The sequence below is a fragment of the Salarias fasciatus genome, chromosome 12 (assembly GCF_902148845.1).
Source record: "Salarias fasciatus chromosome 12, fSalaFa1.1, whole genome shotgun sequence".
Lineage (NCBI taxonomy): Eukaryota > Metazoa > Chordata > Actinopteri > Blenniiformes > Blenniidae > Salarias > Salarias fasciatus.
Window position 1 is genome coordinate 5,634,955 of NC_043756.1, and position 21,194 is coordinate 5,656,148.

At 42.8% G+C, this 21,194-nt stretch overlaps 2 protein-coding genes across 8 annotated transcripts; one reads left to right on the top strand and one right to left on the bottom strand.

Annotated features, from left to right (window-relative positions):
- Positions 1–1,159: 1,159 nt before the first annotated feature.
- asphd2 (aspartate beta-hydroxylase domain containing 2) lies at positions 1,160–6,706 on the bottom strand. 7 transcript variants are annotated; one of them, XM_030104032.1, is made up of 5 exons: positions 6,602–6,706; positions 6,366–6,440; positions 4,160–5,362; positions 3,602–3,715; positions 1,160–3,424 (listed from the first exon to the last, which is right to left on the bottom strand). In XM_030104032.1, exons 3-5 carry the CDS (start codon positions 5,022–5,024, stop codon positions 3,294–3,296), a joined length of 1,110 nt encoding a protein of 369 aa, XP_029959892.1. In that variant the 5' UTR covers positions 5,025–5,362; positions 6,366–6,440; positions 6,602–6,706; the 3' UTR covers positions 1,160–3,293. The 7 variants fall into 7 exon arrangements, with proteins under 7 accessions (XP_029959892.1, XP_029959890.1, XP_029959891.1 ...); XM_030104030.1 differs by having other exon boundaries at positions 6,366–6,491; XM_030104031.1 differs by having other exon boundaries at positions 6,366–6,518.
- A 4,235-nt stretch (positions 6,707–10,941) lies between these two features.
- On the top strand, positions 10,942–21,194 carry ggt5a (gamma-glutamyltransferase 5a). Its single transcript, XM_030104028.1, has 12 exons — positions 10,942–11,244; positions 11,641–11,768; positions 12,009–12,104; positions 13,871–14,057; positions 14,155–14,315; positions 14,543–14,689; positions 15,014–15,144; positions 17,480–17,664; positions 17,967–18,058; positions 20,144–20,250; positions 20,429–20,539; positions 20,628–21,194. Exons 1-12 carry the CDS (start codon positions 11,078–11,080, stop codon positions 20,772–20,774), a joined length of 1,659 nt encoding a protein of 552 aa, XP_029959888.1. The 5' UTR covers positions 10,942–11,077; the 3' UTR covers positions 20,775–21,194.

A 21,194-nucleotide genomic window follows, 5' to 3' on the forward strand; every position in this document is an offset into this window, starting at 1 on the left:
GGTGGTTCTACAGCAAAAATCACAAAATACTAGAAAAAGAAAATACTTTAATGAACTTTATCAATAATATATAATCTCAGGACACTTCTGCTGTCCTGATTCGTAAATGATCCTCGTTCACCCGAAGGTGCTGTATTTAAATGGCTTCAAAGTGTGTCTCCTTGGTATGAAAATAGAATTGATTATATTTGCAAATAGGTTTTTGTAAGCAAAAAATGCAGATGAGAAAAAAAACAAAAAAGGCACCTTCAGACTTTAGCAACCTGAGAGGTTTAATAGTGACTCCACCATGCAAAGTGATGCTGCACCTCACTGCTGACAGAGAATGAAGCCGAATATACAAATAAAAGCTCAGAATGGAAGAAGACTGAGAATATGGACACGGTGCAAAATTCTGTTTTGTAATTATTATTGTTTTGTTCGTCACAGTTTCTGCCGTGTTTCTACTGGTCAGCAGCTGTAGATGGGATCAGCAGTCAGGACGGTGGTTGAGAAACTGACATTTCTGTGGCAGCCGGCCGGACTGCAGGTTTGAAGTGTTCAGGTGTCACAGAAGTGTCAACCTCACTTTCCACTCATGTAACACTCAGCTTTTATCAGCACAGATATCCTTCCACGTCTGTTCTGGGCATCAGCCTCACACACATTTATATTTCAAATCACCAGAGCTCATGTGGGAATACTGATGCACCTTTAGAGAAACGAGAGAGGCGAATAGGGAGCAGATTTAGAGGAGGAATTCCCTTGACTGTAGAGATAGAGACACTTATACATCTTTTATGAACCCATGAACCTTAGAGAAATAACACTTGCAATGCTTTATTTGACACGTATTCGGTTATTACCTCAGATTTTTAGTGCGTCTGGCTTGGTATCCTCCAGAGACACTGCTGGTCTGACAGGAAATAAGTGCCGTTATAATGAGACAAAAAGCAGTGACAAGATTATTGCATTGGCGCGTCCGCCGGTGCCAGTATGACAACACCACAGGCAGCACAATCTCCTTTTGTCTGCTTGCATTAAATTGATTGTAAAATCAATACTGGAGCGGTGTTTCCACAGACGCCTTCTTCAGCAGAGTGGAGCAAAGTGAATGCATCCCGTGTCTGGAGCAGCTCTGTGATGTCTGTGTAAAAGTGAAAGGTCCGACACCGGCTGGTTAAATAAGATACTCCACCATTTATTAAATGTACAGAAATACTGTTCAAAATCCACACAAGAATGTGCTAAAGGACAAATCCTTGATCCACATGTAAACAAATGGTTGCCCCACCATAAGACTGTATAAGCAAATGCTTTGGGAATGACCATTTTCAGAATTCACAGCACTCCTGATTTTCCACCCAATCATGGACATCTCAATGTGAGTGTCAGTGCCGTCCAATGTAAACAGCTCACAAATGATCGCCTTTTTTGTAAACATCAGAACAGAATTGATGGTTAAGTTGAATTTGCGAGGAGCAGCAACAGCTGGAGGTTGATTTTCACTACCTTTGAGACATTATATATCGGTGGGAAGCTGTTGATGAATTAGGAGTTGTTGCTTTAATAATGGCGCTGCTAAAACACAATGATTAAATAAAACCCATCACAGAACAACAGAGATAGTACTTCATAAACATTTTACAGAATATACAAATTCAGTCTATCAAAATGGATTCATGGTGGGCGTTCTGACGATGAAATGCAGCCACTGCAGCTTTAAATCAAGACAACACAATTGTTGAAGCACTGAAGACAATCATTCCAAAACATCTCAAACCTTTCCAGGTTTTTTTTTTTTTTTTTTCCTCTTCGCCTTCAGCCATATTTACAAGAATACAAACTCGATATCAAATGCAACCAAATTACAAGAGTTTAGTAAATTCAGCAAAAACGCGTCATCTTCGGCGTTACAGCACAGGCCGACTCACACAAATTCAGCTAAAAATGTGCTTATCTAACCATGTCTTGTGAGAGCGGGACCGATTTTCGAAGGGGAGCACGACTAACTACCACACCGGCAGGAGTCAGGACAGAGACATTAGCTGCGTCTGTAAACATTCAAATCATGATTGACATTGGACCTCAGTTACCAAACTACATACGACTGATCGCCGGCATACTGATATGCAAAGGATCTTTTTATTGCAGCACTATATGCAATGCATGTTCATTTGAAATAGTTTCTAATTGAACCAGAATGCAACACAACACTGCGCAACCGGTTCATAATCTAATAATTGATTATATACTACTGGGTGAACATGGCTTGAGGTGTAAAACCGTTTCACACAGCAGACTGACAAATCATTCGAGCATCAATGGCGTTGTGGTTTTATGCAATGCTTTACAATCAGTGACAGCGTGTCAACATTCAGTAAGCAGGAGAGTGTCCAGTCATTCATAACAGAGTAAACAGTCTAAAGTTTGTCCGATAAGTGAAGATGTTTGCTTTTGGAAGAAAGAGACGTTTGTGCAAAACTGTGTCTTGGTATATGAACCAAAAATTCTAATGGATATGATTGGAATACAAAACGTTGAATTACCAAATTATGTAGCCCTTTGCAGAATATGTGTCGGTGTCACATGCTGTCATGCACCCTTTTTAAGGCTTGGAAGAAAGTTGGGGCTCGTGAATGTTTAGTCAAAGGTTCCAGCTCCTTCACAGAGAATAGAAAACCTTAACCTTTGGACCCAGAACAGTCTCTCATTGTTTCTTTTGACTCACTAAGAGCCGTTAAATATTTCTGTAATTTACTGTGCTTTCTATCTTGAATTCATCTCTACACTGCTGAACTGTTTTAACTAATAAATAAATGTATCATGAGTTGTTTTAGGATTGTTAAGAGTTGGCTATAGAAGTGATAAAAATGGGAAACACACCTAGCTGTTGGAAGCTAACTGCTGAGCAACATTTCTACTGTTCAATCACATCATTCATCTTTATACAAACAAACATTCAATGATTCAAAGTTTAAAAAAACAGCAATAAATAAGCAACAGTGTCCCTGCCATGGTAGTAATATACATTATTCAAATGGCTCGGTGAACTACTGTGACCGAAGGTTTGGAAAAAAAGAAGAAGGATGCACTTTAAATTATGGCATAATTTCAAACAACTATACAGGCATAAACACGACTGATAAAAGAGGCCCAATGTTTCGTCATCTGCTAAAGAAGACGTATGAGCAATAGTGTAAGAGCCGGAGAATATGTACACAGTGAACATGAGAGCTGGTCTAGAGGCAGAAACCCAGTTGCTCCCCAGTCCTACACACACTTCCCTAAACGACATGGTTTCACACTCACACCTATTTTCCCTCCTTGTCCTCTAAACGGCCGGGAGTAAAAATGTAGTCCAAGGCTTGTCTCTCTGCCGCAGCCACGTTCGGGTGCCACAGGTCCACCATGAAGACCACCCTGGGGCCGTCCTCTGCACCGCCTGCACGTTGAAAGAGAAGATACATGAGAACCAAGGGTCCAGTTTTTACATTAAGTTAAACTTAGATCAGAATCACAGGGAAAAGACACTTTCCGTTTGATATTGGATTACACTCCTTTTGGGTCAATCCTCTTTCTAAGAATATGTGAGAAAAGATTTCTTCTAATCCCCTCTTACCCTCGTGAAAAGCCCTGTGGAGGAAAGAGTCGTCGAAAAGCAGACAGCTGCCCTCAGACCAGCACTGTGGCTCTCCACCGACGACGAGCTCACAGGAGGGGGGCACTCTGAGACCTGCCAGAGAAAAATCACATGCACGCCTGTGTGACTGCAAGAACAGACGCGTTTCAGAGCATTTTCTCATTCTATTTAGGTTCCTTGGTGTTATATCACACGCATTAGCCACAGTTCTCAAAATCATCCTGAGGTATAACAGTACACCGTTGTACAGAATCCAATCTGAAGCCTATCAACATATCAATAAACTATTTATACTCTTCCCACAAAGAACTGATGGAAATAGACTCACACTTCAGGTGCGGTGAGAATAACATTTTTAGCTTAGGAGACAACATTTCAGCTGTGGCCCTCCATGACTCAGGAGATTTTTCTGCGGCTCTGATTCACTGTGTTGCTCCTCTCCTTCCATTTAATATGCCTATTACTGAAATGATCTGCTGTCGTGGGGAGTTAAATGCATCATCATATCCTCAGTGTCGGTTCACTGAGCTGACTTACCCAGGTGGCAGCGCAGCCTGACATTTGTCGGCCCGTAATGCTCGGTGATGAGCGCTCCGGGCGTCAGCACGGAGAAGCAGGCGTTGCCAAACACGTTGTTTGCGATGAAGGTGCGCAGCTGGCCCAGCACCCTCCACGCCCGGGGACACCTCCTGACATTGAGGACCAGCGGGGTGCCCTGGTTGACCAGGTAGTAGGTCCACCACTGCCCTCGAGGGGTGTTGTTGGCTTTCCACCCCGGCGGGAGGGAGGAGCCGCTGCGGGCCGGCGGCTGGTGGTAGATGCTCTCGAACTCGGCCAGGAGGGCGGGGAAGCTCTGCTCCAGCAGCTCCACGTCATGTCTCTGTATTTCTCTGGAGAAGAAAGGGGCCGACGGTAGGTCGGGCAGGAAGAAGACCTCTGGCCGCTGGATGGTGGGTCGGCTGTTCAGGTACCGGCCTTGGTCCCGGACCCCCTTGTGCACCCTCCCCATACCCGACCAGGTATAGCGCTTGGCGTAATCCTGCAGGCTGTGATACAGCCTCTGGTTCAGACTCTCCCCGGCGCTCGTGCAGCGGAAGCACTCGGACGACTGGCAGAAAGCGAAGCCGTTCTGCTCCTCCAACAGCGACCCGTGCTTCCCCTTCCCCCGGCCGCGACAGTCCGAACTCATGAAGCCCCCCACCACCCCTCCGATCCGGCCCGACCCGGCCAGATACCTCCCTCTCAGCGGGCTGGAGCCGTGCTCCCGGCCCACCCTGTAACAATACCACATGAAGAGCAGCAGCACACACATGGCGATGGCAAAAGCACAGATCTCACACTCCCTTATGGACTGCATCCCCCCGGCCACCATCTCCCGCACGCTCTCCAGAGACCACTCCATTCCGGCTTGATTCTGGATTGCTGAATCTGACAGAAAAATAAAGTGCTGATGAAGGATCAGTTAACGCCTTTTTCCTGACTGTGAGTGAAAGAGGTCTTGAACCACGCGCGGGGTGTTAGCGAGTCGAGTGTCAAGCGGCTCTTATCGGCCCCCCTGATGTAAACAGTCTGCTGATTCGATCTGACACACTGGCTCCTCAGTCCTAGCATCTCAGCGCTCTGCAGCGAGGGAAGGCTTCTCCGTGCATGATGTCTGGCTGTGCGGTGCTCGTGCTGCTCCCCTCTCCGCTCCTCTCAGACGAATGCAGACAGACGCCGCGCCTCAGGGTTATCTGTTCCCTGAAAAAACAAAGACAAAGAAGGGGGGGAAAAGGGGTGTAAGGGGAGGAGAGGATGCTGTCAGTGACCTCCGGGAGGATGCTTGAAATTAATACTCCAAACTCTGAGCGCTGAGAATGTGCATCAGTACAGTGAATCACATCCTCTCCACCAGAGTTTGACAGCAGATTCCCACCCGGCGCTCAGCTCATGTAAAAACACACCTGCTGGAACGCACCCACACACCGAGGACTTCAAAATGACAGCGCCGTGTCTGCACACACACACACAATTTGGGATTTAGTTTACCACACACACACACACACACAGTGCAAAACCATGAGTCATGGGGGTACATTGCTGCATTTATCACAAACCTATCTTTTTCCTATTTTTGCGCACCACTCACACACGCCTGCCTGCTCTGCACAGTGAATTATATAAAAGGTAAACAGTGTTGATTACCACCCACCTTTATAATTGGCATTCATAGGTTGCTCAGCAGGAGCTGCAGAAGTGGATTCTGGGGAGGGGGGGGTAAAGGGGAGTCTGTAGTCTGTGTAATCGTATGCTGTCTAAGGATATGCATTTATATAAAAGGCCGAATTACATGAGAGTTATTATATAATGGTAATGGACCAGTAGCCAAAGCGCAGTGAGTGCAATGCGTCAACTGTGATCAGAAGTCCACGATGCGCTCTCACCAAAAATGGTCGGGTAATCCTGCTCCAATAGATCCTCCCCTACATCCTGTCTGACAGCGTCAGGACGCCCCCACATCCCCCTCATTCCTGCTGCTTTTGGGATCCATCACACCCAGCAAGGAATCCAGAGAAATCCACGCAGCGCGCTCTGTTCCCGTGCAACCCAGCAGCCAGAGCCGCCACCATCAGGGCCAGGCTGCCGTGCAAAAGAACCGCTCAGTAAAAACCTCGGTAAACAAGCCCTCCCCACACCCCCATAAGCTCCTGCCGCCAAGTTGAAAGCAGCGTGGATGTTTGGTGCACAGGGTTCGCGTCCATACCTATTGAACATTCATGACTGTGGCCAGTGGAGAGGAGAGGCGCACAGGTGTTTCTCCAGGCGAAGCTGCGCACCACTGCAGTGCACACGGCAGACGGATATCACTCGCCAACATCATAGGAAACAGCTCCGAAATGCACAAGAGAAGTCCTAACTGCAATCGACACCCATCATATGAGAGACATCGATGTGTTTTTTGTTTTTTGTTTTTTAAAAAAAAGTGAAAAGCTGTCCTACCGACGGGCGGACTCCCTGTCTGTCTGTCTGAGCTGGACAGCACCGCGGACAAGCTTCTGTTAATATTGATGTAAATACTGAGGCTCCACCAGGGAAGCTACCCAGCGTCAATCCTGCACGGAATACACGCTGTCACATCCGGCTGGGGCTTTCAAAATAAATCTATAACGCTCGAGTGGGTGAGAACATGAATCCTTCCTGTCCCACTGCTCCAAACTCCAACCAGTAAGAGCACCTGGACAGACAGTTTTATTTTGCTGCAAATAAAAAGATGAAATAAGGATTAGACTGCTTGTAAGACTAACTAGAGTTGGGACAAACGGAAACTCAAAAAAAAAAAAAAAAAAAAAGAATGCACAGGTCAAATATTTTATTTTTTTCATCCTTTATTTACCTGAGTCCCACTGAGATCCAAGATATTTTTTCAAGCGATGGCTTTATATACGAAAGACTTCAAGAAAATGAATGCTTCCATACTGCTTCCATACTAAGACTTTTAAATCTAGCGCCATTGTATTTTGGAGGTTTGATATATTCAGTTGTCCCATCATCATTTAGCCGACTTGTGTTTTCTGGAGCTGATGTCTCATGGTTAGGGGTGAAAGCACTTCATGTTGTTTCTGGACTGTTGAAATACACAGAGAAAACACACATGCAGATGCACACACAGAAATACACCCAAGCCCAGTCTCAAACCAACTTTTTTTTTATTTCACATAAACAAAGCAATAAAGAACAACACTTACATTGCTGCTACTGCTACTATTAATACTTTCCTCAAGCTTTCATTGTGTTAAGTTGTACAGTTTGTATTGCCTTGGCACCTTTACTTTTGTTTCTTCATTCAAATTCAGATTATATTGTAAGAAATCAGCAAACTTTTACAAATTTCCTTCCTGGCTAAATGTGAAATGCTCTTTGTGGTTTAAGTTCACCTGTGCTGTTTGACTGTCTGTCAGTGGTTCAGTGTTCATACAAAGAGGTTTAATCATGCTTCTAAATAACAGGAAATTCCACACTCAGCTGTTTCAGTTTTAAGAAAACCTGCGGTTTCTAGAAGTGCAATGGCTTATCTGGTTAAAGTGCAGGTAAACAAGAGATCCAGGTTTTAAATCTTAGCAGGTTTTCAAATTACAACTCACTAATGTTATTTAAAGATTTGTTCAAATGAAAGGAACAGTTTCACTGTTTGTACTTTAGACTGTATTGAGGTGAGAATAATGTGCAAGTCTGTTCATTATATAAACTAAGAATTTGAATCTGAGTTTCAGGTTTCAGTTCTGAGTGTGCTAAATGCACATTATGAAACTGCTTTGAATAATAATAAAAAAAAAAGTCCTATCTGCTGGAGACCATTTAATGTAGCACCTGGTAACCAAAGAGTCAGAAACTGTGGTGGAGCCAGAGTGGGGGCAAGGGGGCGGTCGCCCCAGGGCCCACAAGGTCATAGGGCCCCGTTTCATGTGATGTGTTCACATTTACTCGTAAATTAATTATTATAATAAAATGTGCAGTGTGTGCGAGAAGGTATACGCATATGATTGTGGACTCCAATTTGCCAATTCTTACATTACGACTGTCCATGAATGCATCAGAGCTGTAAGCCAGCGCTGATTGGCTGTGCGGCATGAACCAGTTTTTTTCTTTTGCACTTGATCTGAACTCTTTGGAGGGAAGTTAAACAGTATGCTAAACACTAAGCTAGACGCTAGCGGTACTACCCAAAACCTAACATCGGAGCCACTGGTGAGTCAGTGAAACCTTCAAAAATATTATCTTCATCAGAATGCTGTGGTCTTAAACACCTGCCTATTTGAATGTGGCTTGTGTTGCTCTCAACTATAAGAGACCGCTGAGTCTATTTTTTTTTCTAATATACGTGAATTCCAAAAGATATAGATAGCTGTGTCTATATCTATCTGAATAGATTGTGTAATTTTAGACCAGCTGTGTTAATTTTATATTTAAGCTGTATCAAAGATGGTACAGATTGAATTTTTATCTGAATTTTCAGCACCATGGACAGCGGACGCTCGGAGATTGACAGCTGCCAGGCTGCATTTGTCTGTGTGTGTGTGCGTGCTTATGTGTATTTGTTCTTCAGAACAAGTTTGTGAACTGGTTTGTGACTTTATTCTGCTTTCTGGGACATATAGGTTTGCTTGGCTCAATAAAAGTGAGCATTAGTGTGTTGTTTGATGGTAGGATGAGGGATTGTTTGAATGGTAAAATTACTATCATAAGGGCCCGTCGAGAATGCTCCGCCCCCTCTGTACTGCACGCTCCGCCTCTGGCCAGACACTAAACTTTTAAAGAGTAATCAGCAAAGAAGGAAAATATTATTGGTATTTTCTCCAGATGTTCTTATTCATGTACAGAATTTAATCATCACCTTGAAGACCACAAAATGTGCTGCAATCAAAAATTTATTAGGTACTTCTGTTATTAGAATGCACAAAAATACATTTTGTAACAGAATAATTGTTCCTTTTGAAGTAATCTATCTGTTTTTGACAATTTTCAAATATTTTTGTCACCTCTGACTGCAACCCAGAGCTCCTGACTGACTTTACATTTTACATAGATTCAGATATGTTGAAGCAGGAAAACCAGTAAAACCTGCAGAGCGTGGGACAGACCGTTGAATGAAACAAAGTGAACACATTATCTTACAGTCTTGTGCAAGTTCTGGAGCAATTTCTTCATTGGGTTACTAACAAAATGAATAGTGCATGAAGAGACTTTGTAGCAGAATGTATGTTATTGTATTTTGAAGGCCGTTCTTCCCTGCATCCGGGTCATTTCCGGTAGTCTCTGTGATGCTTTGACTTGTCTAAACGGAGCTCTTCCGCATGTCTCGAGGCTCCGCCATCGACTTCCATTTGACATGTCAGCAGACAGCATTCCCCAACATGCACTGCAACCTGTCCACAGGCAGAGTCCACTGGTTACAGTTAATAATGAAAGAGTAAACCTTCCTGGAGGACTCCAGTCCTCTCTCCTGGAGACCCTCCAGTGTCCTGAAGTCTGCGCATGGACTCTCTCAGTTTCAGCTCGTGCATTAAACTCATAACACTTTAAAGAGATGCACATGTTTAGTGTTTGCTTGTCTCAGTTCCCCAGGCTAAATACAACATTTATTATTCCAGCTGAGGAAGCTGATTGCTTATTTGTCACTCAGTTCTTTATTAACAGAACTTTCAAATCCTTAATTTGATTTCAGGATCATGAAGTGTAAAATGCAGCAGGTCTGTGCATTTTGAAACAGATATTAAGCATCATTAGAGAGAGTCCTGCAAATTACAAGTACTTTGCATGAATTACTGGTAAAAGTCCATCCTTCTGTCTTACATACCACTTTATTCAACTTATTGTTGGACTGATAAAATACTATTGTCAAAAATCACCATTTTCACAAACTATTAAAAGTATTACTTATTTTTTTAGCAACTGGATGATGTCTCCATTCAGTTTTCTGTATACAATTGTCAGGAAAATTCTTCAAGAAAAATTTTAATTAAAAATCTTGCAAGATGAGACAAGTCACAGAATGTAACTTAATCTGAGACTGCTCAGGGAGTTGTCTGATTCCTCAGCTTTTCTTAAATTAAGGAGAAGAAAGATTGATTTCCAGTTGAGGATAAGATGGGAAGTCTCTGTTACTTCTTGTCTCCAGAGAAGGTCAGACCTTGAGACTAACCGTCTCCTGTGAAGTGAGCAACATATTCCCCAAAACAACAACTCAGTCAGCACAAACCAAAATAGATTACAGGTCACATGAAACAACTTATAGCAAATAATTCTCTAGCAAAAAGGCATACAGGTGTGGCAGAAAAACAATAAAGCTGATGCAATTTAGGCCATAACTTTTTTTTTTTTATCAAAAACTTTCAACAAATACAAATATAAAGGACTGTTAAAAATGAACTAAAATACACAGATGGAAAAGTTTCAATAATACAAATGATAGAATTGCAATGACTTCTTAAAAATCCCCCAAAATACTCCAACGCATGAAAGTGCAAATTGAGTAATTTCCTTCCAAGTACAAAAAAAAAAAACCCCTCTTTTTTTTTCTTAAAGTGAAAACCCCGACTTTTTCAGTCATGTTCTTGTTTGTGCATCTTTTGTTTCTGATAAATGGAGCGCGCCTGCACTGTTTGGCCCAGAGGCACAAACACTGCAGCTTCCCTCAAACGTACCTTCTGCCCCTGTTGTGTTTTGGTGGAACAGCCTGGCGCAGAAACTCGATGGTTTACAAATTCCTTTGCCCCCTCCTGTGTTTCCATGCGCTCCAGGCGGGAGGTGGAGCCAGGCCGAGCCAGGCTGAGGGGCGGACTCCCCTTCTGATGGGAGCAGCTGAGGGTCATTCATTCACGCAGTCGGTGGAGTTGAAATAATTCAGAGGAGTCAGCTAATGATGATCCGATGAAAACTTCATGTTCCTGACGGAGAGGCCGAGGAGCGGACACAGCCATGGCGAGGTCAAAGGCGAAGGTGTACACTTGTTGCGCACTGATGCTGCTCTGCTTGGTGGCTGTGATTGTGTGTGTCGCTGTACTCGCGAGGCACAAGTGTCCAGATGACACGTTCTCACGAGCAGCAGTGGCTGCAGATTCTAGGAGGTGTTCAGAAATCGGACGGTGAGTGGCATTTTACGCAATGGAAGTGGCTGCGCGTAAGCGCGAGAGAGACATTTTAAACAATCAAAAAAAAAAACTTAATTTACTCAGTAAGTCTAATAATATGGCTGATGAGGAGTAACCACTGAACAACACAGTTTGACGTACATCTGCTCTGTTAAACTAATACATATTGGAGAATCGCACCTCGTGCGTAAAGCAGAACAAGTCCTTTTTCCAGTTCGTATTTTTCCTACTTATGGAAAAAAATATCTTTGAAAGGAACGCAGACATATTAAAGAATCTACAGACTGTAAATGAATCTGTTTACATGTCCTGGCTTGACTAAATGTAAACTAATGCTTCCCTGATTTGGAACGCACACGCGTAAATCTACCGACGCGGTTTACTTTTCAGAGACATCCTCCAAAGAGGCGGCTCGGCGGTAGATGGCGCCATTGCTGCGCTGCTGTGCACGTCCATCATGAACCCGCAGAGCATGGGCCTCGGAGGGGGTGCCATTTTCACCGTGATGGACAGCTCTGGTAACGCACTCACCCATTCATTTAGGGCAGGGATGTCAAACATGAAGGCCCTAAGCGGTGATCACCGTGCAAAGTAGACAGGAGAGACTGACTGGCAGTTCATAACAGAAACAACTGTTTCCAGTTCTTTTACTGGGAATTACCGTGTTTTATTAAGAGCAGTGGGCATTTGACAACACTGAGGTTCCAGAATCCTGCAGTGGATCCTGCTCTAATTGTTGATATCTACTCTTTCAAAAGGTAAAGTGAAAGTCATCAACTCCAGAGAGACCGCACCCACAAAGGTGAAACCAGACCTGCTGAAGTCATGTCCCCACGCCTTCAAGATGGTGACAGGTAACCAAGATCAGTTTACATCTGGGCTGAGTTGCAGGGAGACTTTCTTGTCTTTCAGGCTCTGGCTGTCCTCTTTGACTCGGTCAAAGGTTTCATAGCTTGTTAGGAATTTAGCGCATACCAGGCAGAGTGAGTGAGTGCTGAAGACTTGTACTTGAACTACTGTTGCATAAAGTGCAAGAAAGTTAAAAAAAAAAAAAAAAAAAAAAGAGCCATGTGGCCTTTTACATGGGTTTTCCACTTTTCAACTGGCACACACACATTTGACGCTATGGTTTGAAAACAAATGCAAATGTAGATTTAAAGACAGAATTTTCTGTTAGAGGAATTTTAGAATATGATTTTTAAAAGCGCACTCGCTTAATAGCAGATCACGCCTCTGCTGCTGTTGGTGGTGGTGTTGAGCTCCTTTAGCACCAGTGTGACTTTTCCCTCTCTTTAAGAGTTTGCGCTCTGGTGTGTATGGTGGATAAATACCTGCTTATCACAGAGATTAAACCATGTGTTGTGGCCTTCAGCCATTACTGTGTTAAAAGTCTTAATAAACTAAGGAGGATTGGATTTCATACCAACAGCGTGTCATAAATTTCTCATAGAGATGATAGTGTTTTTTTCTGTCATTCTCAATTTTTAACAGGCTGAATTCATTTACAATATTGAAAATATTACATATTGCCCCTGTCAGTATGATTACAATGACAAATTTGCAAAAATAGACCCAGAAAAGTACTTTCTAACCCTGAAATACCACACAGTTACAGTCATGTGAGCATTCTGAGGACACAGAGTTCAAAGTTAATACCAGCCGTGACAAAAGCATTAATCCTTATATTTTGTACCTAAATATCTATCGTGGTTTACAAGCAGCCGTCAGACTGTAAACTGAAGGCCTAAAACAAGAAACAGCCACGTATTGAGCTCCGTGCCAAGACCACACACACACAATGAAAACAGACAACTGCTAATCTTGGTGCAACGTGTACTTAAGCCTATTTAAGTAAACAGGAAACTACAATCTGTAACTGATAGCAGGGGAACGCTGTGCAGTCTGGAAAACTGTCAAATGCAGTCCAACTATGTAAAGAACGAAGTGGAAAAATAGAACAAGATGACCCATGTTTTGACTGTGAGGTTCTGTTTCACAAAATTAAAGTTTCAACAAATTAAAATGATAAAGTAATGCTAACATTAAAACCTTCTGAGCAGTTTATTTCTGTATTTACTGTACATCAGTGAGGATAAGCAGCAACCGCCAAATTACCGTGCTGCTTTCAGGCGTTTAAATTCTGTTATTTATCATCTGCATCTTTCTAAGTAGTCCATTAATAATAAAGATGCGCTTTGGACAGATCTGGGTTTTCATCACAGGACAAACACAGGAAGACAGACACGTGCACTTATGCACTTAAGACCTGCCCAAGCACATGTTCTTGGACTGTTTTAGGAAGGGGAGGAAACTGAACATAGAAAAGGCCCCCGAGCTGGGATTGCAGTGGAGCTGAGCTCTGAGTGCTGCTCGACGCCACACAGCTACAGGCACGGTGACCTTGGGTGTCCTGAACGGCGCTTATAAATAAAATGTGTTGTGGTTATTATTACACCGCCATGAAATCCACTGAAGGCCAAAATATTTTGAATATTTGCTTAATATTACACAAAATATGCCACATTATGGCACTGAATGATCCATTAATGAGAATGCCTGATTTTAAAAAAACAAAACAAAAGGTGAAGTAAATGACAAGGTGACAAGTTCAACCTTGCAGGTACCCAGTGGGCCGGTGTCCCGGGGGAGCTGCGAGGTTATGAAATGGCACACAAGCTTTATGGGAAGCTGCCGTGGGCCACTCTCTTCCAGCCGACCATCCAACTGGCCAGAGAAGGGTTTCCCATTCCTCCCATTCAAGGTCGATACATCTCATACTCTGACACAAATGAGACTCAGGCTCTGCGGTATGAAAAAACACCCACACTCACAGCATGAGTGAAATATTCAGTGTGAGGAGCGAATCTCTTACATTTCATCTTTCTTTCATTGCGTCTTCCTCAGAAGGTTATTTTCAGATGAGAAAGGGAATCTGCTGAAGACCGGCGACGTGGTGAAGTTTGAGAAACTGGCCGACACTTTGGAAGTGATCGCAAATGAGGGGGCCGACGCCTTTTATTCCGGGAGAATAGCCGAGGATTTAATCCGTGACATCCAGGAGGCAGGTATTGTCAGACGGGTCTCATCATGCCCTCTTTTCCAGCTGCTTTCGGTGTCTGTCTGGCACAGTGATCTAATTACAAAAGAACAAATCAATCGGGCCTGTGAAGCACTGCAGCGCCCGCTCACACAGAGCTGCCTGGATGCATTAAAAGGCTCCGTTATCTCGGGCGGGGATGCGTTTCGCTCACGTGTGCTTAGCGGGACTATTTGTTTGACTGTTTTTGCTCAGGAGGAACCATCACGCTGCAGGACTTGGAGTCGTACAGCGTTACAGTGACTGATGCGTGGGCTTTTCCTCTGGGAGAGTACCAGATGTACATCCCCCCACCGCCTGCAGGAGGAATCATCCTCAGCTTCATCCTCAACATCATGAAAGGTTCTCACTGAGCTGCAGAGCTGCTGCTCAGCTGCAACCATCACACCCCATACAAGACTCCCCATCTTGTTCTGTTCTATTCCAGCCAATTTCATACAATACAATTCAACAGCTTCATTTTAATTCTGTTGAGTTCAGTGTGATTAGTTGTATATAATTCAGTTCAAATTGATTTTCTCCAATTGAACTGATTTAAAATAAAACTTTCATTAGTTGTTGCATATGCTGTGGTTCATTTCATGGAACAGAAACACCTTCATCAATATTTGAAATAGAGATGTCCACAAGAATCAAGTCTCACTCTTTTTTTGAAATTACTTTCAGAATTTTACTTGAATTCAGAATCCCTGAGCGACGACCAGAAGACGCTGTTTTATCACCGCTACATCGAAGCCTTTAAATTTGCCAATGGATTGAAGAAGCATGTCCGGGACCCTCAGTTCAGCTCAGAAAAAGTGAGTGTCACAAAACCCTTCTCATACTGCGTCTATTTATTCGACGATTTTCTTGCTACAATATAAATGAAGGCTCCATAATCACATGCATGTGCAGATTCTGCCGGACAGCGTAAGCGGATTCATTCTCTACTATGGATATTTAGAAGTCCAAGCATTCAAACAATTTGATGTGGGGGTCACACAAGAGTGTAGTGATTGGCACTGTCACCTCGCAGTGAGACTATCCCAGGTTCAGTTCCGAGTTAGCATGTTCTCTTTGTGTGTGTGTGGTTTTCTGGCTTCTTCCCATAAACCAAACACATATACTGTATGTCAGATCTGCAGAATGTTGCCAGGGTTTAGCAGCTGCACTGGCTCCAGCTCCCCTGAAAACTTCTGTTAGATAAAGCTGCCACAGAAGATGGATGGCTGTTTAGTATTTGTGGAACAACTGGCTCTTTGGACTGAGAAATGAGAGGCTTTGACTCCTGCTCTTCACTAATAATCCACACATCAATCAACCGGAGCTCTTCCGCTTGCCTGGTGAGCGCTGCACAGATGTGTCTCCCACCTGAGGTGGGGGGAGGTCTGATAAGGTGCTGATTCCTTATTCCAGGGGTCTGCAACCCCATGGCGCTTCATCTTTCATCATCTCGCACTTGAATTTGGTCCAGAGTGTCAGTTTTGACGAAAAGTGACAGTGAGCCATGCTCAGATTCCGACCCTTCTTTTAGAACAGACATATTTCTCATGAAGTCCTTGGTCATTTTTGAGGCCAATTAATGGTGAAATTCAACCTTCAAGGTGGAGTGGTGCATCGATCCGCCACAGAGGCCTCACTAAGTAATCGAGTCTGTCAGAATTCTGTGCTGTTAGTAGAAATTTGCTCAACTAACAGAACATGGATGAATGTCTGGGGAATTGCATCTTCAGAAAAGACACCATAGGCTCCCAAGAGAAGACAAAACTGACTGACTTTTCCAGCGGCTTCAAGAATAAGTTCTGCCAGCGTGGCAACTGAGGCAGAATTGGAATTAACACTTTTGAGTGAGCTCCAACCCGTCCTGTACGCAGTCTGAACTGCTGGTAACACTCCAACACAACCCACAGCTCCAGTCCGACACACACACACACACACACACACACACACAGAAAAGTCCAACTCTTGTTTGTTTCCAGTTTAAACTTTCATATGTAAATGAAAAGACAATTTACGATTTACCATAAAAGTATAAAATAATCAACCGTAGATAATGTATTTACTTCTGTTTTAATAATCTATTTTAATATTTATAATCAACCACAGAGAGCTTAGTAGAACATGGACTTAGTTATAAATATTTTTTTTGCTATTTCAGCTGTGATAAAATAAAAGCTCTGAAACCTCTTTGAAGTGAAGCTTTTCATCATGGAAGAATGAAGCCCTTACTTCCTGTCAGCATGCTGTGTGTGAAGCCCTCAGACGGCTCTGGCGAGCATGTGTGGCCGCGATGGGAGTGGAAGTAGTTTAAAAAAGATTCAATGAACTGAGATCAAGGGAGGGACGCTTTTAGAAACTACAAACCCCAGCATGCAGTGCGGCGCTGTCCATGGTGCTGAAAGCTGAAGGGAGAGAACAAACAGATAAACAAACATCACACACAGATGTTGACCATTCGGAAATTAAAATCTAGTAAAAAAAAAAAAGAACCCAGCATGTCATAAATATAACTGCTGAATAAATGGTTTATTAATACAGTTAACCTCCCAACACCCTTCATGAATTAAGTGTTCAATTTAACATAGACAGAAATAAACAGGACCTATTTTTAGCTGTTTTTTTCTGTGTTCTTAAATTTCACCAATCCAGCACCAGTATCAAATCTACTTATGAAAACCTGACTTCATTTCAAAGGTTAAACAGGTTTTCCAGCTACAGAAAAGTTACATTTGACTGCTGGAGAGCAAAACTGGCTGTTTTGGTCGTGGCAGCCTGCTGTAAAAGTTAGAGAAACTGGCTGCAGCAGAGGTAACTTTAGTGTTTGAAATACTCCTGTAAAATTATGATAAAAAAAAAAGATTTACATGACTTTTTTATTTTATAAAAATTTTGTCATTTGATTTTTGACTCAAACCCTCCTACACAGTGATCTTAAATCTTGATGGCAGTTTGATCCCTCTGAAAAACAATAGGTGTAGTATTTAAAGCAAAAATAAAAGATTCAGAAGGGCGCATGCAGAAATAGAACCAAAACTGGGACAGTAAGGGATGCTGCAAATCCCTTTCAAGTTCTGATTTAGTATTTTCCTTTTAATCTCTGTGCCTTTTCCCCCCCATGTCTTTGTTTTTAAATGCTCCGTGTTTCTCTCACAGATGGCGAAACAATTCACCCAGGATGGCTTTGCCAGCCGCATACGGAGCCTGATCAGCAGCAACACGACTCATGATCCCCAGTATTACAACATCACCCCACATCTGGACAGCATGGGCACCACGCATGTGTCGGTGCTGGCAGAGGACGGATCGGCCGTGTCCGTCACCAGCACCATCAACCACATGTCGGTATCTGAAGAGCTCCGCTTTACAGCCACAAACCAGAAACCAGACATCAAATATTATTGTCAGTTTGAGAGTCCCGGATTACGAAGGTTTTAAGAGATTAAGGAACAAGTGTTTTTGTGAAGAGATTCTCTCTCCTCGTAAGACCTCAGTCATCCTCCACCAAACACTTTCTGTAACATCACAGTAACATTCAGTACTCTGGGTTTTGAAGTTGCTCTATGTGTTATCTCTCTATTGCATCGCTGATAAAAACGACTTTGATTCCACACTCGGTTCAGTTAATGCATTTTCTTCACAGATTTGGCTCCAGGATCTTATCTCCAAGGACTGGAGTCATCCTCAACAATGAGCTGTATGACTTCTGTTGGAAAGTTGAGAACATCTTTCCTGGTAAACTAATCGACTTTTTGTATTTTCTGTAGAGGATTCTGAAGCAACCCTTTACTGTAGAGAAAGTTAAACCTTTGTGACGGGAAACACTTTATTTATCCATCCGTCTTCTGCTTCATTCAACCTGGTCTCTCAGAGAGCTAAAGCCTGACGGCAGGATCCAGTCCGAACATGTTTAGTCCATCACAGGGCAATGATTAGAAGACAAACGCACACATTCACACCTATCTACAATTTTAGAGCAACCCATTAATTTCAAATACATGTTCTGGACTGTGAGAGGAAGCTGGAATACCCACGAGGAAAGGGGAAACATGCAAACTCCACACAGAAATGTGACCAACCAGACTCAAACTTTGTTGTTTTTGCTGTGAGGAAAGAGCAGTAATCTCTACACCACCGCATCGCTTCAGACACTATTTCTCATGAGTTTGTTGTGCTTCGCTCACCTTCATTTAGCCAGGTGATATAAATTAAAGGCTAAAATTGCAAAAACATATTGATCGAAGTTGTGGCATCTAGAAACCATAACAGTATATTAGATCAAATTAAGTAACTGCATAATTGCTGTATTTTTCCTGCTGAGCATGTTAAAATGTTAAGACAATCAGCCCCTGAAGTGTGAGCTTATTCAGGTGTTTTTTTTTACTGTTTCTTTTGTGTGTGTGAATTCAAGCTTTTAGTTTCTTGTGCTTTGTCCCTTCATATCATCAGAACACTCTGCTCTTCTTCCAGCTTATGTCTTTTTCATCTCTCGGTAATCTTGCTGTTGCTTTGCAGTCCTCGTCCTATTGCTGAATAGATTGTGGATCGCACGCTTCTCTGAAACAATTTACTCAGCTCATGTTGTTTCCAGATGAAAGCTGGATATGACTGAGATATTCGTTCAATTATTGTTGCATTGTGCACGGACATGCTCCTGCGTTATGTGACATGGCAGAAACTCACCGCATTCAGATATGGTAAAGGTGAGCCGTTGAAGTTGAAACTGAGCATCTAAAAATAGAACAAAGGAGGATTTAGGTCTTTTTGAATGTTTTATGCTTGTTGGTGCCAGTCAGGCTCATCAAAGTATTTTAAAACTATGAACAACCATCCATAGGGATGAAAGAGAGTGAGCCCCTAAAACAAATATCCAGTTCTGTGTATTGAAGGCCTGTTCATGCCGGAGGTCTACTGGTATAAAATGACAGAGAAAAATTATCTTCCATAGATCCCTAGTAAAAACCAAGGTACTCAGACAAAAACTTGAAATCACAGAATCTTTAACCTTGAAGCAGATGGGGCCAAACGGCAGAAAGCTCCTGACAGCAGGAAACCCAGGCTGCAGCTTCTCACTGGAGAATAGAAAAACTGTTGCCTTGACAATAGGTGAATATCTGCTGCAGCATTTGAATAGTCGATCAGAATGGCCTCAGCAGTTCATTATTAAGATAAGTTAGAACCGTATCTCTTTTTGAATTTTTCACATATTACAGAGCTGATCTTCAGCGTTTGTAATGTGCAACATGCAAATGGAAACAGAGCAGCTTGACACTTTTGATATCAATGCAATAAAACCGACTAATTTGTTGCAACTGCATGATGCAACATATGAATATGCACTAAACTCTTAGATACACATTTTCTGCACAGTGTTGAATTCATGCATTGAAATGTAAGAACTAATTGAGGCTAAAAACAGCTTTTCCCTTTGAGTTTGATAAACGCTGGGTAACTTTTCAGTAGAAAGTTCTCCTGCTTTTCCTCTGCAGACCGGGGTTTTGTTGAGCCACTTTGTGAGGACAAAGCATGTCATACTGGAAAAAAAAAGCCCATAACTTCCTGAATAGGTTGATGTGCTCTTCCATGAGATTTGAATGATAATTTTCCTGAATAGAAATAGAACTGCGGATTTTAATAGAAGTCTTCTGACAATAGTCTGTCAGATATTAAACAAAAGCAAAGGCACATGTCAGAGTTGAATAGATGCCCTTCAAAGAGCTGATTGCATTTATAATCATTTTGTTCATGTTCCTCTCACATTGATGCGTCTGAATTGTCGCTGTCTGTCCTGTCAGTCAACATCCTTTGTTGTGTTTGCAGGGGAGCAGCCTCCGTCTTCCATGGCCCCCGCTGTGCTGAAGTCTCAGTCAAAGCTGCTGGTGATCGGATCCACCGGCGGGGGAATGATCACCACGGGGATGGCCTCTGTATGTGTCCATGGCAATCACGCTAAGTGCCATTAAGATAGATTGTTGCACTCTAATGCTCCTCACTGTTGTCATAGCAAGAGCTATCTTCAGGAGTGTCGTCACCATGTCCATAATCTTCCTGCAATCATCACTTTGCCGTGTGGCAGATTACACAATATCTCTGTTTGTCTTCCAGGCGATCATGAACCATCTTTGGTTTGGGAAGAGTCTTAAGGAGGCCATCAGTGCTCCTGTTGTTTACGTCGACCCTCAAAATGCCGTTAAGTTTGAGCCCAGCTTTGATAAGGTAAGACTTTTCAGTTTGTTGCCTCAGTAAAATAACACTTCCTGGCGATTTGGCTTTGTCTGAGTCACCTCTCTTCTTTGCCCTTCAGGACATAATTGAGGCTCTTATAGCACTGGGACACAATCATCAAGCAGCAAAGAAGTTTTACAACGTTGTTAATGCTGTAGAGAAACAGGACGGCTGTATCCGTGCGTGGTCAGATGCTAGGAAAATGGGTGAACCAGCCGGTTACTGAGCCCGTGAGTCAATAATTCTGGATTTTTACAGGTCAGCCCGAAGGTTACAGAGACCTTCTTTCAGCTGTGAACCCACAAAATGTGCAGCAGATGGTGTTTGCCCTGCTGGAAAATCATTGAACAAAACACAAAATAACAGGCTCCTCCAGCTGCACATCTGCAATAATGCTGAGCACCTGGTCTCCAACAGAACGGACTGTAACCGTGACATGATGGATTTTGCTTTGCAAAAAGAAACAAATATCCACGTTTGACTTCTTGCACACATTTGTTTTCTTTTGTGCCTTGTCTCTCGCTCAATTTTTTACTTGTTTGTATGAAAAATGTTACTTTTGACTTGTGTTTATCTGTGCCATCACCAGACTGACTTGAATTTTCATTCATAATATTATCTGAAATATATATGTGCTGTAAGTCTA

What these genes read in the sequence shown, in the direction of transcription:
- ggt5a (XM_030104028.1), top strand. Translation starts at nt 11,078, where the DNA reads ATGGCGAGGTCAAAGGCGAAGGTGTACACTTGTTGCGCACTGATGCTG. An exon ending in CCGTGACATCCAGGAGGCAG is followed by an intron (nt 14,316 to 14,542) that starts GTATTGTCAGAC and finishes GTTTTTGCTCAG; the next exon opens with GAGGAACCATCACGCTGCAG. An exon ending in TCACCACGGGGATGGCCTCT is followed by an intron (nt 20,251 to 20,428) that starts GTATGTGTCCAT and finishes TTTGTCTTCCAG; the next exon opens with GCGATCATGAACCATCTTTG.
- asphd2 (XM_030104036.1), bottom strand. Translation starts at nt 5,024, where the DNA reads ATGGAGTGGTCTCTGGAGAGCGTGCGGGAGATGGTGGCCGGGGGGATG. An exon ending in CAGGCTGCGCTGCCACCTGG is followed by an intron (nt 3,716 to 4,159) that starts GTAAGTCAGCTC and finishes TTTCTCTGGCAG; the next exon opens with GTCTCAGAGTGCCCCCCTCC. An exon ending in CCACAGGGCTTTTCACGAGG is followed by an intron (nt 3,425 to 3,601) that starts GTAAGAGGGGAT and finishes TTCAACGTGCAG; the next exon opens with GCGGTGCAGAGGACGGCCCC.